The sequence below is a fragment of the Ictalurus punctatus genome, chromosome 3 (assembly GCF_001660625.3).
Source record: "Ictalurus punctatus breed USDA103 chromosome 3, Coco_2.0, whole genome shotgun sequence".
NCBI lineage: Eukaryota > Metazoa > Chordata > Actinopteri > Siluriformes > Ictaluridae > Ictalurus > Ictalurus punctatus.
Window position 1 is genome coordinate 30,507,758 of NC_030418.2, and position 15,192 is coordinate 30,522,949.

Below are 15,192 nucleotides of genomic sequence, written 5' to 3' on the forward strand. Positions count from 1 at the left end.
ACTCTCTCTCACTCACTCTCTCTCTCTCACTCACTCACACGCTCTCTCACTCTCTCTCACTCACACTCACTCACTCACTCACTCACTCTCTCTCTCACTCACTCACACGCTCTCTCACTCTCTCACTCACTCACTCTCTCTCTCACTCACTCACACGCTCTCTCACTCTCTCTCTCTCACACACTCACTCACTCACTCACTCACTCTCTCTCACTCATAAACACGCTCTCACTCTCTCACTCTCTCTCTCACTCTCTCTGTCACTCTCACTCACTCACTCACTCACACGCTCTCTCTCTCTCTCTCTCTCACTCACTCACACGCTCTCTCACTCTCTCTCTCACTCACTCACTCACTCTCACTCACTCACTCAATCACTCTCACTCACTCACTCTCTCTCTCACTCACTCACACGCTCTCTCACTCTCTCTCTCTCTCACTCACTCACTCTCTCTCACTCACTCACACGCTCTCACTCTCTCACTCACTCACACGCTCTCTCTCTCTCACTCTTTCACTCACTCTCTCTCTGTCACTCACTCTCACTCACTCACTCTCTCCCTCTCACTCACTCACACTCTCTCTCACTCACTCACACTCTCTCACTCACACTCTCTCTCTGTCACTCTCACTCACTCACTTACATTCACACCCTCTCTCACTCTCTCTGTCACTCACTCTCACTCACTCCACTCTCTTTCACTCTCACTCACTCTCTCACTCACTCTCTCTTTCTTTCTCCCTCTCTCTCACACACACACCGTTTTCCTTTCTAATCTTTAAAGGTCATTAGAAGTATATAGTAGTGACAGGAAAAGCTTTCCAAATATATGTCCGTTATATGTTGTGTATATATGTATACATGTTGCCGGAGGCTTTAATGAGTGTATGATTATGATTCATTCACACAGGACAAGCAATCTATGTATAAATCCCAGAGATGGGATTGTTTTGACCTACAAACGGATTGTTGTGACCTACCAATGCGCAGTAGGTCAGATGACCTTAACATGTACATAGGAGTAATGTGTGCTAGTAATATACAATGGTACTTAGAATTTTCTAGCTATCTGTATAAATATGAGTTCTAAAAGTAGATCAAGAGAACGTAATTAAACAAACAAGACACAAATATTATACTTGGTCATTTATTTATTTATTATTTTAAAATATTACATATTCAATTTATCATGTGTGTGAAGTGCAGAAGTACAGTGCTCTCCATTATTATTGGCACCCTTGGTAAAAATGAGCAAAGAAGGCTGTGAAAAATTGTCTTTATTGTTAAACCTCATGATCTTTTGTTTAAAAAAAAATCACAAAAATATTCTGCTCTCATGGATAACAAACAATTGCAAACAAAACACAGGTTTATCAATACATATCTTTGTTAAATATAGGTGTGCAACAATTATGGCACCCTTTTTGTCAATACATTGTGCTACCTCCCTTTGCTAAGATAACAGTTCTGAGTCTTCTCCTATAATGCCTGATGAGGTTGGAGAATACAGGGCAAGGGATCTGAGACCGTTCCTCCATACAGAATCTCTCCACATCCTTCAGATTTCGAGGTCCACGCTGGTGGACTCTCCTCTTCAGTTCACCACACAGGTTTTCTATGGGGTTCAGGTCAGGGGACTGGGATAGTAAACCACTTTTGTGTTGATTTTGTTTTGGATCATTGTCCTGCTGGAAGATCCAACCACGGCCCATCTTAATCTTTCTGGCAGAGGCAGTCAGGTTTTCGTTTAATATCTGTTGATATTTGATAGAGTCCCTGAGGCCATGTATCCTAACAAAATGTCCAGGTCCTCTGGCAGAAAAACATTCCCAAAACATTAAAAAGCCACCACCATATTTAACCGTGGGCATGAGGTACTTTTCCATATTGCTACCTCTCTGTGGCACCAAAACCACCTCTGGTGTTGCCAAAAAGCTCTATTTTGGTTTCATCTGACCATAGAACCCGATCCCGTTTGAAGTTCCAGTAGTGTCTGGCACACTGAAGACGCTTGAGTTTGTTTTGGATGAGAGTAGAGGCTTTTTTCTTGAAACCCTTCCAAACAACTTGTGGTGATGGAGGTGACTTCAGATTGTAGTTTTGGAGACTTTCTGACCCCAAGACGCAAATAACTTTTCTGCAGTTCTCCAGCTGTGATCCTTGGAGATTTTTTGGCGACGTGAACCATCCTCTTCACAGTGCATCGAGACAATTTAGACACGTGTCCAATTCATATTATGTCCAGTTGACTGGAACTTCTTAATTATTGCCCTGATGGTGGAAATGGGCATTTTGTAATAATTACTGACATGATGGATTCAGACAGGACGAAAATCCCAGAGATAATCCAGTAATAATTACATACCAGTCCCCCCTCCCCAGGCTAAAGTAATCCAATTTGAAAAGGGCTCTTAACTGCAGGGTACCTGTACCCTGTACCTTCGTCAGTGGATGTTCATGGTCGTCCACTTCTCAGTTGGTCTGCAAAACTTCCAGTCTTTTTGTATTTGTTAAGTTTGGCGACAGTGTCGTGTGTGTGTGTGTGTGTGTGTGTGTGTGTGTGTGTGTGTGTGTGTGTGTGTGTGTGTGTGTGTGGTGTGCTCGCCATGTTTCCTGTTAAAGCCCATCACAACCTTGTGACAGCTTCCCGATCCAGCCATGTGAATGAGTTCTTCTTTTGTTAAAAGTATTCTTAAAGGCTATCTGGAAAAGAAAACATTTGGAAGACATTTTTCTCAAAAAAGTGTTCACGTATGGAGACTTTTTGGACACCCTGTATATGATTCAAACCCCTTCAAATGATTCAGAATGCAGCAGCACACCTCGTCCTCAACCAGCCCAAGAGAACCCATGTCACACCCCTCTTCATCTCCTTCCACTGGCTTCCTGTAGACACCCGCATCAAATTCAAGGCCTTGATGCTCACGTACAAGACCTTGTATGGAACAGCACCCTCCTACCTCAACTCTCTCCTTGAGGTTTACGTTCCCTCACGCAATCTGCGATCGCTTAATGACTGACGCTTAGTAGTACCTACTCAGCGTGGCTCAAGGTCCCATTCCAGAACCTTCAAACGAACTGTTCCTCAGAGGCGGAATGAACTTCCGACCTCAATCCGGACTATCTTCAAAAAACAGCTAAAGACCCACCTCTTCCGTGAGCACTTAACCCTTAAAAGACCAACCCCCACCTTATCTTAGAGGGGGGAAAAAAACCTTACTCTGGCTCTTACACCTCTATTCTGCGCACTTTGCTTCTCTGGAGCTCAATTAAAAGATCTTGTATGGTAGCGCTACTTGTATTGTTCTCCGCTTGATATCGCTTTGCTCGTATTTTCTCATTTGTAAGTCGCTAAATGAATACAGTTGGTCTCAGGTGGTACTTTGACTACAGAGTATTCATACATGGGTAAAGTTTTTCAGAATTGTCATACTTTGGGCAAGATGGTGCAACGAATTCTTCGCATCACAACACTGCACATCAAACCAAGTAGGCGGGAAAAAACACACCACACCAGTGAGTTCAGTAAAAATAGGTTTTGCTTTAATTCATATATACAAAATACAAATAAATCATGTACTAAAATGTACACACCCTTATTCATTATTAACCAATCAGTGTTCACGTTCAGTAAAAACGAAGGTCACACTGCAAAATATTTGTTTTTAGAGAACAACAGGAGAGACTATCATGCCTTTTTTTTATTTTTATTATTTTTTTTTAAAACTCTGAATCTATATTATCCAAACCTATTCTCTTTCTCTCTCTTTCTCTCTCTCTCTTATATAGAACTATCGCTCTGCAATAAGAAATGGCAGCCAGGTTGCTGTGACGCTGTTGGCCCATGTCATTGTTATACAGTGACTTTACAATAAAAGCTGGTTACAGCGGTCAATAACAAATAATACACACACACACACACACACACACACGTCAGCTTCGCTGGTTATCTCCGGTGGAGATATTGTGCGTCTTCGCCACATGACGTATGAAAAGACTAAAGGAAAATGGTATGAACTGATTGTCGCTAAATAACCTGCTTTGGCTACACTGAGCAAATGACTGCACAGAGAAAGCATGAAAGAATACAATATAGAGTTGTTGTTGTTGTTGTTGTTGTTGTTTTTAAATGCAACATTGTTAACAGCTGCGACATTTATACATATGTCGAACAGAAATGTGTGAAATATGGCACATTATGATGAAATTCACAAACGGTAAAATGTAGTGTTGTTGTTGTTGTTTCCCTGAAGTTCCCATAATTGTCTTAACCTTCTCTCATTTTGTTGATTTCAGACACAGAATCCCTCTTGTGATTTAAGAAATAAAAATAAATCAATGCCAGTCAAATGTCTTTGAACATCACTAGTCTGATTAACGGTGCGGTTATACCTCTTCGTTTGATTGCTGAGGGGTAAATCGGAGCGAATTTGTTGTGCTTAATTAAAGGAACAAAATAAAATGTTGAGGGCATGCGGTGTTAAAGGAAGCGTGCTTAGAACGAAAAATCACCCGAGCACTGAACACGGAGTCTGTGCTAAATAAATAATTAGATAACTACATAAATAACTAGTTGGGGGCAGGGTGGCTTAGTGCCGAGTACGTTCGCCTCGCACCTCCGGGGTTGGGGGTTCGAATCCTGCCACCGCCCTGCCTGTGCATGCTTCAGGGGTTTCCTCCGGGTACTCTGGTTTCCTCCCATTCCAAAGACATGCATTGTAGGTTGATTAGAGAATCTAATTTGTCAGTAGTGTGTGTGTGTGTGTGTATGTGAATGTGAATGTGTGTGATTCTGCCCTGCGATGGGTTGGCACCCCGTCCAGGGTGTCCCCTGCCTTGTGGCGTGAGTTCCCTGGGATAGGCTCCAGGCTCCCCATGACCCTGTGTAGGTAGGATAAGATGGATGGATAAGTAAGTAGTTTAAAACACTGTGTTTATCGCAGCCACAAAATCGACTTCTCTTTTTGTTTCCAGAAGTCGATTCAGAGTCGCGTACCACACTCGGAGGAAAGTCCTATCCGCTCTCTTCCTCATTCACGAGCTCTCGCATGCCCACGATTGGTTGATTTCGCCGTGATTGACAGGGAGACAGTAACGACATCCCTCTCGTCCAGAAAACTCGGGCTCATGCTTTCCTGTTGCGCCACTCGCAAACCACTAGGTTGTGAGTATCAATATAATCCTCACATAAAAAGTGTCATGTATTTTTTCTTTTTTTTTTTTTTTTTCTTTCTTCTATCTAAATCTAAAACATAACCTCCAGGTGTTTAAAAACGTTTGACTGGCAGTGTAGCGGTAATCATCCGCAAATCTAATATCGTGTCATCAAAAACGAAGAGGTCCGTTATCCTGGGAAATGTTTCTAATCCTTTCTGATTAAACAGACGCTCTATTAAAACTGAAGGGTTGGACTAATAAATACAACACGGTATGTAATCAAATCTATTACACATACTGTATAATTATAATACCACCATGAGTGTGAGAGACGTGAGATCTGTCGGTGATTAACGTGGAAGTTTGGTTGATGAAAGCCGTAGCTGATTGGTTGATGGGATACTGAGACTGAGATACATGACATCTGTTTTGCAGTCCAGCAGAAGGAGCGTGAGATCACTCGTATCACTCTGAGCGTGTGTGAATAGTGGTAGAGAAATCCAACAGGGTTTGTGGTGGAGGAGGAGGAGCAGGAGGAAGGAGGGGCATCTTCTTCAGCCGAATCTGTTCGCTACAGATGGCCACCCAATGTGCGACTTCGACAGGAGGGCTGTCAATGAGCTTATTTAGCTTTAGCATGAGCAGAGTCTGCTTGTCCTTGTGCTTTTTTTTTCCTCAACGCTGGATGCTAGATGAGCTTCGAGGAGTCTCTTTTGCTGATCAGGACTTCCAGCAGCTTCAGCTTGGCCTTGATGTGCTTGTACTCGTTGTATTCCACCGCCAAGGGCGAGCGATCTTCCTTCTGCACGTTTCTGTAGAATGAGAGCATCGTTATCTTTCTGTGAAGCGTAAAGTTATGGTCTCAGATGATCCTCTACCACCTGTTTTGTTCCTCTTTACCTGCCGTTTTGCCTGAAGAACTGGTCCTCGAATTCGCGCAAGTTCTTTCGGAGTCTTTTCTTTTCCTCTCGAGCTTCCTGGAGCTGCTCCACCAGTTCCTGTCTGCGTTTTTGTGAAAGAAGGAGGACGTTCAGAAGCTCATTCAGTACCACACAATCAATACTGCAAACGTTTCTCTACGGACAAATGTAACTCTATTCAGTGAGCACGGTCTGTTCCGGACGTCCTCTATTCTTCCTTTTCTTTCACATGATGTAAAGGTCAATACAAAAACATTTGTAAAGATGCTTTTTGTGCTCTATCTGGTGCAAATCTTACAGAACAATTGTGGTTCTGTTTGTATCGTCTCAATTTGCATCAATTTCTGAGACGCTGTCAACTGACAACGTCTCGTCTCGTCCTTCTGTGTGTGCGAACGAAGTGTAAATTCTATAGAGATCTATTCCAGTCACACACAGCTACTTTCTATGTTGTGCGTTATTTTTTACCAATCCTGTTCTACAACCTGCAGCTACAGAGTAAAGCGTTTGTACACTGTTCCTCACATCAACATGGAGAATTCTAGATAAAGTGCCATGTTTATTTACAGCACAGCTGATGAATTCTTGACTCTGATTGGTCAGAAGGTGCTGGTTAGTTCTCCATAACAGCAGTTCTGACATTAATTACGGCTTCAAGGGTTAACGTTAACGCACCCGTTTACTACGGTAACAAAGAATCCGAGAGGGACGCTACAAAAAGCGATTTAATCGTCGATTTAATCACTCGTATGGTGACGTTTATTTAGCGTTTATGAAAGCTGTTACTTTAGGTTTTCCACCATAGGAGAGTGTTTACACTTTGTGGTTTCTTGGGAACATGACAAGCTGTGGTTTTTAAAAAAAATTATTATTCATTTCATGAAAAAAGAGGCTGGTGATGAAATAAGTTTGTAGCTGCTATAATCAGTCCATACAGGATTGCACAGCATTTGTTTTTGTGATTGTTGCAGCCATAAATGATGGATTTTTGCTGCGGATTTAAAAATTTTTTTACAAAATTTGCAACCTGCAGAGTTTTGTTTCGGGTTTTTTAATTTTTTTTTTTTTTGGAAAACTACGTGAATTGGCGAAATTGGAGCCGCACCAAGTAGTTTTGCGCGCTCTTTGGCAGTGATGTTTGTTGGTAAACAAAGGTTGGGGGTTCAATCCCTGGCGCTGCCAATGTTGGGCCCTTGAGCAAGGCCCTTATTCCTCTCTGCTCCAGGGGGCGCTGTATCATGGCTGACCCTGCGCTCTGACCCCAACTTCCTAACATGCTGACGTATGCGAAGAAAAGAATTTCACTGTGCTGTAATGTATACGTTACCAATTAAGACTCATTATCATGAAATGCGACCTTTTCGCTGTACGCGTGTTCGACGCACGTCGATCGAAGAGGGCTTTGTCTCGGCCGGAACCTGCGGAAAATCTGCGGTAATTTTGAAAAATCGCAAGCGTCTCCGAATATTGCAGAGCTTGCTTGGTTTTGCATTCGAAAAAAGAAAGTGGTAACAGGAACTAACTCGTTCTGCTGACGTACCACACCGTTGAGTGTAACTATAAACGGATAAAAAGTTTCAATTGAAATCATTGGCAAGTTGCTGTAGTATACGAGGAATCAAATAAAACGCTTCAGGACAATGCTGTTCTATTGAAATAATCAACTACGGGGTGGTCACTGTAACTCCACATCACCCCACCCTGTCGTCGATCACGTTAATGTATTACTGCATCCCTTACTTATTTTCTTTTGTACTCATTAGCATGTGGCACTCACATGGTGGCAGAGTGCAGGTTGGACAGTCTCATGTCGGAGCTGTTCTTCGAAGGCGACAACTCGTCTACGGGCGAAATGAAACCGTCCACCTCCTCATCCAGGTGGTCCAGAAATCCCAGCATGCTCAGCTCCGGACGCACCGTCAGCTGCGCAAACTGCATCCTGTTGTCGTTGTCTTCATCCGAGCCGTCCTCTTCCTCCTGCACAGACAAGGTTTTACGCCAGGTTAGTTAAAAACGATGAATGGCAGAGCTGGTTGACGCGAGGATCTTCAGGTAAACGCCATGCAGGATTCACTCAATCGATGCTGATAATTTAATCCGTTCGATTAGTGACGGAAAGCAGAATATTACACTGACAGGTGCTCATCATCCAAAGTGTGATCGAGATGTACTCATTTTGCACATTCACAAATCATCAACAGTGTTAAAGGAATACTCCAGAGTTTTTTTTTTTTTTTTTTTCTTCTTCTCTACCCAATCCTTATCCACTGCATTTGTAGCGCATGTGTCATTATCACAGACCGGAATTTTGATAGGTTTTCCTCTAATGAGAAAAGAAAAGAAGCTTGTTCACTCTAAATTTAGTTAGAATGAAAGTCAAAGGGCAGATGTTGAATTCTGTGCAGAAAACGTGTAAAATATGTGGCTATAACGTAAAAATGACAAACTACGACTTTTTGTAAAATAACAATAAAACAGATGAGAAAATGTCGTCTTAGAAAAGCTGTTCCTAGGGAGTTTTATCCAGTGATTCACAGCTAGAGCAGCAGTAAAGTGTTTGTACATGAACCGCCTCAACAGCTGCCCTAAGACTGGCATTATGAGCGAGTTAGCAAGTATGCAGCTTTTCGGTTCTGGGGAAACGTGTCGGCTCTTGTCCGTGGTAATGACGCACACGCTACAGATACAGTGGATGGAGATTAGGTTAAAACCATGACGGAGAACTCCTTTAAGCCTCTTTGTCCATTGAAGCTTGAAGTCAATATCACTGATTCTCACAGGACGTTTCTTCTTCATATCACCGCACGCCATGCACAAAAACACACATCTGCATGAGTTTAATCAGAGCTTCACAATCAGTGTGAGGGGAGGGGGGGGAATAAAAATCATCACATGGCACTCGATAGCTACTGATTTAGCATGATTATGTGACCCCGAATCAACAGGCTGTTAATTTGAAGGGCTTGAGGTTACAGTCAGAGCATTTCTGATTGGCTGAGCAGCAGCTCTTCACCTTGCCGTGGTCGAAGAAGAGAGCGGGTTCCCCCTCGATAATGGGCTGCAGCTGAGGGCCTCGGCGCTTGCTGGACGGAGAACCCTGCTTGTGGAGGGTCATAAGGAAGGAACCACTCAGAACACTGACCTCAGATCAGCTTTAAAGAAAGAAATCAGCTTAACCCACTACACCAGCCACTTTAAACTGATCCTAGATCAGCGAAAATCCTGTAAGTGTGTCGTTTCAGTACACATGTTCCTGTTAAAATATGTAATATTTTCAGAGCTGCCAGTGCTGTGTGTCATGTTTTCAAATCTCATTACTGCTCTGAGGCCATACAATTCTCTCTTGGCTGCTGAAATAAAATAAAATAAAATAAAAAATTCCTGCTGTTGGACAGATGTGTAGATAAAAGAGTAAAAAGATTGTACTTACAATGACTGGGATGGTGGACGCTCTGCATAGGATCTGTTTGACGAGGCGATATCGATCGTACAGCGGCTTCATGAGCTGTCTTTCAGTCTTTGTGATCTTGAAAGAGGAAAACTAGAGTTAGTGTTGAACAGGCATGTGTCACTGCATTAAATAATAAGCGAGCCAATCACATTCCAGTATGCAAATGAAGTCTGTGCAACATTTTTCGGGTTAGGGGGTATTTCCTGTTTGTGTATTAATAGAAATTTTATTTCTTTTATGGTCTAGAGGGGGCTCAGGGGTTAAGGTTATAGCCTTATATCTTTATATCCTTATCTCTCATCAGCGGAGTTGTATCCTTTCTCGAATAGTCGCTTTGGAATAATCACATGAGCAAAATTAGAATAAGCTATTAAATAATCTTTATCTGGTCCGCTAGGATTTTTATCCTGGATGTGAATCTGTAAAAACAGTGGAACAGTGAAGAGAGAAATTGAGCTGTGTTTGACCTGGTTAATGAGCTCAAGCCCTGATGCAGATGACTGTAATTACGGCGCTGTGATTAACCTTGGTTCAATAACGAACAGCTTTTATCACAATACAATTCTCTTGTTGGCTTTTGAACGAGGCAGATGTTCAGAAAGTCTGAATGGGAGTAGAAGTGCAGGAGACTGACTTGGAGTAATGGTCGTATTTTGCATTCTACATGTTAATCTTGACATAGCAATGCAGGGATAACTCGAGCACAACCCTCGCATGTCTGTTCAGCAGGCTCTACACACACACACATACACACACACTGTACACACAGCCTATTTTCACACATTATTCCCTTTCCCTCTCTGGCAATCGGTGCACCATGAAAGTGAGTAATAAATAACCAGAATGGGAAGGTTTATGTGAGGTATTGATGGTGCCACCCTTACACACACATCCACACACACATCCACATACACTCACCGGTCTGCCATGGATGCCTTCATAATGCAGCAGCGCTTTCTGCAGAGCTACTTTCTCTGCACCAATCTGTTCTCTGGTCATGTCCTGTTTTGGAAACACAAGTATTTTGGTCACTAACCCGAATTATTTACTCAATTCTGACACACATATCTAACTAAACGGGTTGTGAACAAACGGTCTGTACTGTACTACATGTGAAAGCTGCATCTTTTTACTTTTGCACTAATGATATGAAAATAACTTGTAGAAAGTAAGAGACGGTGTGTGTGTGTGTGTGTGTGTGTGTGTGTATATGTGTATATATATATATATATAAAAAATTGGTTTCACTCTGCCCACATATTACATTTTTTCCTACTTACTTTTGAATGTCCATGGAATAAAATAAAATATCAGATGCCGTGAGTGAACCTTCTGCCATCATTTACACATTTGGATGACCATGTGATACGAAGCAATGTGATAACATGAAATTAAAAATGATCTTATATGGCCATGGGCATTGTTTCGACTCAGGACAGCTGGCGTTTGCTGAACTGTTTGACGCCGTACACAACAGCGCTTCACCTTCGAGCGTTCACTGAGACTACACTAACGGTTGAGAGGCAGGAATTTGGGCAATAGTTGCTGTAAGCCTTTTATATTTGACCGATTGGTGTGCGAGAAGGCAGGAATTACAGAGAGGGGTTAAAGCAATGCAAACATGCACACGCATGATGCAGTATTAGACCATAAGCACATCATAATGAAACTAAAGCTGAATCCCAGACATTTTCTCAGATCTAGAAATCCCGGCCGGACGATTTTTCAAGAACATGTCCGGGGAAAAAGAGGACGTATGATCACCCTAGAGAAGGATCTAGCTACCAGTTTAGAATTGAATGAATGATGACGATGTTATCCGTTCAATCGGGTCCGATTCTCACCGATTCTATGGGCCATCTCTCGCCACGCTTTCCAGTCTTGAACTTTCCCTTTTAGCTGTTCTACACCTAGGCCAGTGTCCATTTTGATAGTGTCAAGCCAGTGCTTTCTTTGGCGGCCTCGTCTTCTCGTTCCACTGACCATTCCAAGCATCATTGCTTTCTCCATTGAATCTGATTGCATCACGTGGCCAATTGGCATCCATTACTTGTGGAGGGGAAAGCGAACTCCAGTGTTGGAAATCATTATAGGTCTTTCTTCGTTAATTATTATTATTATTATTATTATTATTAGCTTTAAGTGGAGCGTTTGCTATACAAGTCCCTGTGAATGAGTTGTTGCTATAGAAATGATTGCATTAATATAAACCAGCCTGAACTACTGTCAGAGCTGCTGTTATAGAAATTTAATCAGCGCCTTTGGACCAATCTCTTGCCTTGATGTTCTCGGGCCGACCGGTCTCTGTGCGTTTCTCCTGCAGTTTGTTCATCACCGTCTCCAGCGTGCTCTCCACAGGCGGTTTGGGCGTCTTGGCCTCGTTGCTTTTCTTCTCCAGCTGAGAACCGAAGCTCTTGGGAAGCGTGTTGCTGCGCTGCCTCGGCAAAGGAGCCAAATCTTCCTCTGACTTCAGCAGACTGTGCTCTGTGAGCGGTCAGAAGAAACGTTAAGGGGTTACTCGGTTACTGTGACGATTTCTCTTTTAGATTAAATGCTTTTCCTTAAATACTTTTTACCACTTACAGTTTTAACCCCAATGGCTTATTATCCGGTATCTACACGAAAGACAACACTTAAGCTAATATTACATAAGTCTGATGGCTGGACATCTACGATTCCTGGAGAGTTGTGTGGTTAACCTTACAAAACAGCACTACAAAAGCATGACTAAGCGACTTCTTAAATTTCCAGCTAAGTAGCCAATGACTGACCTTTGAAACTGAGAGAGGTTTGTGTGTTTTGGTTTTTCCGTTTATTTAACAAATGCGTCATGGGTGTTGGATTATCCTGATTTATAAGATGCTAATCACGCTAATTCTTCCTTCCTTCTTTGTACATGAAGTGTTACGTGCATACCTTTGAGGTCTTTGCGAAGCCTGGCCAGCTCATTCATCCACCTCAGGACCTCGGGGTTGGCCGCTTTGTCACTGTGTGACGGCTGGAGAGGGAAAACACAGCGCCCATTATTGTTGTCTCAAAAAACAGGAAACAGACTCACAAGGGGCCATTTTGAAAAAGCGGTTCTGGTATCCGTTTGGATTTTCCTGCTGCTGTATCGCAAACCTTTGGAGAGTTTTTTATACTAACCCTGTATTTGCGTTCTTCCTCAAACTTTTCCTCAAACTTGCGGATCTTTTTCTTGAGGCTGTGGATCTTTTTAGAGAGCTGCGTCGACGTGAGCTCCTCACATTCGTTCTCGCACGAGCCTAGCGAAGAACTCCGCCTCCGGCTGAACACAAAATATAATAGAAACGTTATCAGACCCCTGAAACATCATCCTCAGTTCTTTTAAACGTAACAAAACAATCTCACCACAACTGAGGAATCTTCTATCACAGACTGTTACAATCCTAATCAGAAAACTCTTAAATTGATAGCGCTTTCCCACTGACATGTCCACCAATTTATACGGCAAACTGTTAAATGATCACGATAATGTGTTGGTTAATGAAGACATAAAAATAATAACGACTTCAAAGGATAACTCCTATTTATTTAGTTGGAACTGCCAGTGAAATGGATTTCCTCCTACAACCACTGATTCACACTGACTGTTTTGTTTAATATATATTATTTTAATGGCTTTAAAACAAAATGACTCCAAAGCCTTGATTGTCACTGGTTCTTGGATTCAGACTGGAAATGGGTGGCTCAGTGGTTAAAGGTTTGGGCTACTTATTGGTCGTTGTGAGCTCAAATCCCACTATTGCCGTGCTGCCATTGTTGGGCCTATGAGTAAGACCCTTAACCCTCAACTGCTCAGTTGTATCCTGTCCCAGTTTCAAGTCTCTTTGGATAAAAACTTCAGCCAAATGAACAACATGCGAATGTAAAATGCAGACTTTGGTGCTTCACCCAGTCTGATTTAACTGACTATGTTTACATGGATAGCAGTAATCTAATTATTGACCTTATTCTGAGTAAGACAATATTGTGATTAAGGAGTTTACATGAGTTGCTTTTAGAATATTCCTTTCATGTTCAGGTTTTACATGTTATAGAACATAGTTAGATTAACAGCACACATCATTACGTCCCTGCGCCACGCCGTCCGACGTTCCCTCCAGAATTTCACGTATCGACATACAGTTCGTCTTCGTTATGGTACCGGATACAGTTATGGGTGTTTTTATTTTAAATTTTACGAACATTTCAAGTGCAGTTAATTATTTGTCATGCTATACGTGCAAATAGACGACTGCTTGAAGCCGTGGGCGGTGTCCCAAACCGCATACTTACCAACTATATAGCATATAGAAATGCATGTATTTCTCCTACTGTATAGCAGGTAAGTACGCGGTTTGGGACGCCGTGCTTTCTTGTTTGCCGTCAGACGGTTGAGCGCTGCCGTGTGTGATCATGTCCTGTTGCAAAATGCGGTGAAAACTCTCACACGAAGTTAATAGTGTGATTAAGGTGTGTACATGTCTGTAATACACCTCGATAATTGCCTTTCTCTAGTTCTCGATTGATTTTAATTCCAGGTTTGCTCTCACCTGATGAAAGAATGTGTGTTGGGCGGTGAGGGAGGGACCTCGGTGTCGTCCAGGTACTGCTGCGATTTCCCATAGGCGTAGAAGCGTGGTGAGAGCATGGGATCCGAGTCTTCCTCCAGCAGCTGACGGATCATTTTGCCCCCGGTGTGGGGTGAGAGGTGAGCTTCTTCACTGTCCATGTTGTCTCTGTACGCTGGCACTGGTTCTATCAACAACACACACACACATACATACATATTTTTACATATATATATTTCAGACACATCCAGACCAAGCAGCCAAACTGGAAAAACACAGAAACACACACAGAATGGTGTTCATGCCGAACATGTTCATGACCTTTAGAACGTCATGGTTAAACAAATAAACTTTACAGGTTTCTCTAACCTTCTGGGCGTTGACACGGTCCACAAACAAAAATATGGGGTTAATATGGGGTTAATGGGAGAAATTCTAATCTAAGGCTTGTTAAATTGTCCCTTAGACCGAGGAATAAAGCCTAACTCAAACATATGAAAAAAAGGGGAAAAAAAAAAGCACCGTACAGCTGTTGCCAAGAAACAAGCAGCGACAATGCCAAGACTGCAGCAAAGGACGCAAGGTCATTTAAGAGCATACATGCATAAAACAAACACCCACGCGTGTCAGGGTGTGCATCATGCTTCAATGCTTAAGTGTTATTTTAAGAGTATTATTCCCACGGATTCTTTGTTTTTATCTCCACATGTATAGTAACTGCTGTTGTTCTCGGTCTGAGTGCTAACGTGTGAGATACACTATTCATTTGTTTGATGGTTATTGTAGTGTAGATTGATACATCTAAACATGTCACACTTTCCCTCACAAGCTCATAAAGCGAACCAACCACCATATCCAATTATTAGCTTAAATGTCACTTGAAGGTCTAAATCATTCTGTCAGGACCGTGCCTGGAAAAGATAAATGTAGCTCTTTTTTTAAATTTTTTTTTTTTTTTTTTTTTTTTAAATTTTTTTTAAACGTGAGAGTTTGCATCACTTTTTTGTTTATTTATTTATTATTTTTGCAGTCATGAATAACTAAAGTTTAACAGTGTTTGGAGAAAGAAAAAGGACGATGAAGTGATAA

The 15,192-nt window shown here is 42.1% G+C and overlaps 1 protein-coding gene across 5 annotated transcripts in view; it reads right to left on the reverse strand.

Moving 5' to 3' along the window:
* Window positions 1-3,522: 3,522 nt before the first annotated feature.
* Window positions 3,523-15,192, reverse strand: part of fam13a (family with sequence similarity 13 member A) — an 83,431-nt gene continuing 71,761 nt past the window's right edge. For 2 of the 5 annotated variants that reach the window (XM_053679880.1, XM_017463496.3), the window contains 10 exons: window positions 14,086-14,290; window positions 12,677-12,818; window positions 12,446-12,527; window positions 11,808-12,013; window positions 10,448-10,531; window positions 9,509-9,604; window positions 9,092-9,178; window positions 7,856-8,055; window positions 6,059-6,160; window positions 3,523-5,970 (listed from right to left, as the gene is read on the reverse strand). In XM_053679880.1, the coding sequence (XP_053535855.1) occupies window positions 5,847-5,970; window positions 6,059-6,160; window positions 7,856-8,055; window positions 9,092-9,178; window positions 9,509-9,604; window positions 10,448-10,531; window positions 11,808-12,013; window positions 12,446-12,527; window positions 12,677-12,818; window positions 14,086-14,290 (1,328 nt within the window). In that variant the 3' untranslated portion in view covers window positions 3,523-5,846. Of the gene's footprint in view, window positions 5,971-6,058; window positions 6,161-7,855; window positions 8,056-9,091; window positions 9,231-9,508; window positions 9,605-10,447; window positions 10,532-11,807; window positions 12,014-12,445; window positions 12,528-12,676; window positions 12,819-14,085; window positions 14,291-15,192 lie in introns of those variants that run through there. The other 3 variants (XM_017463495.3, XM_053679881.1, XM_017463499.3) reach the window with 3 other exon arrangements.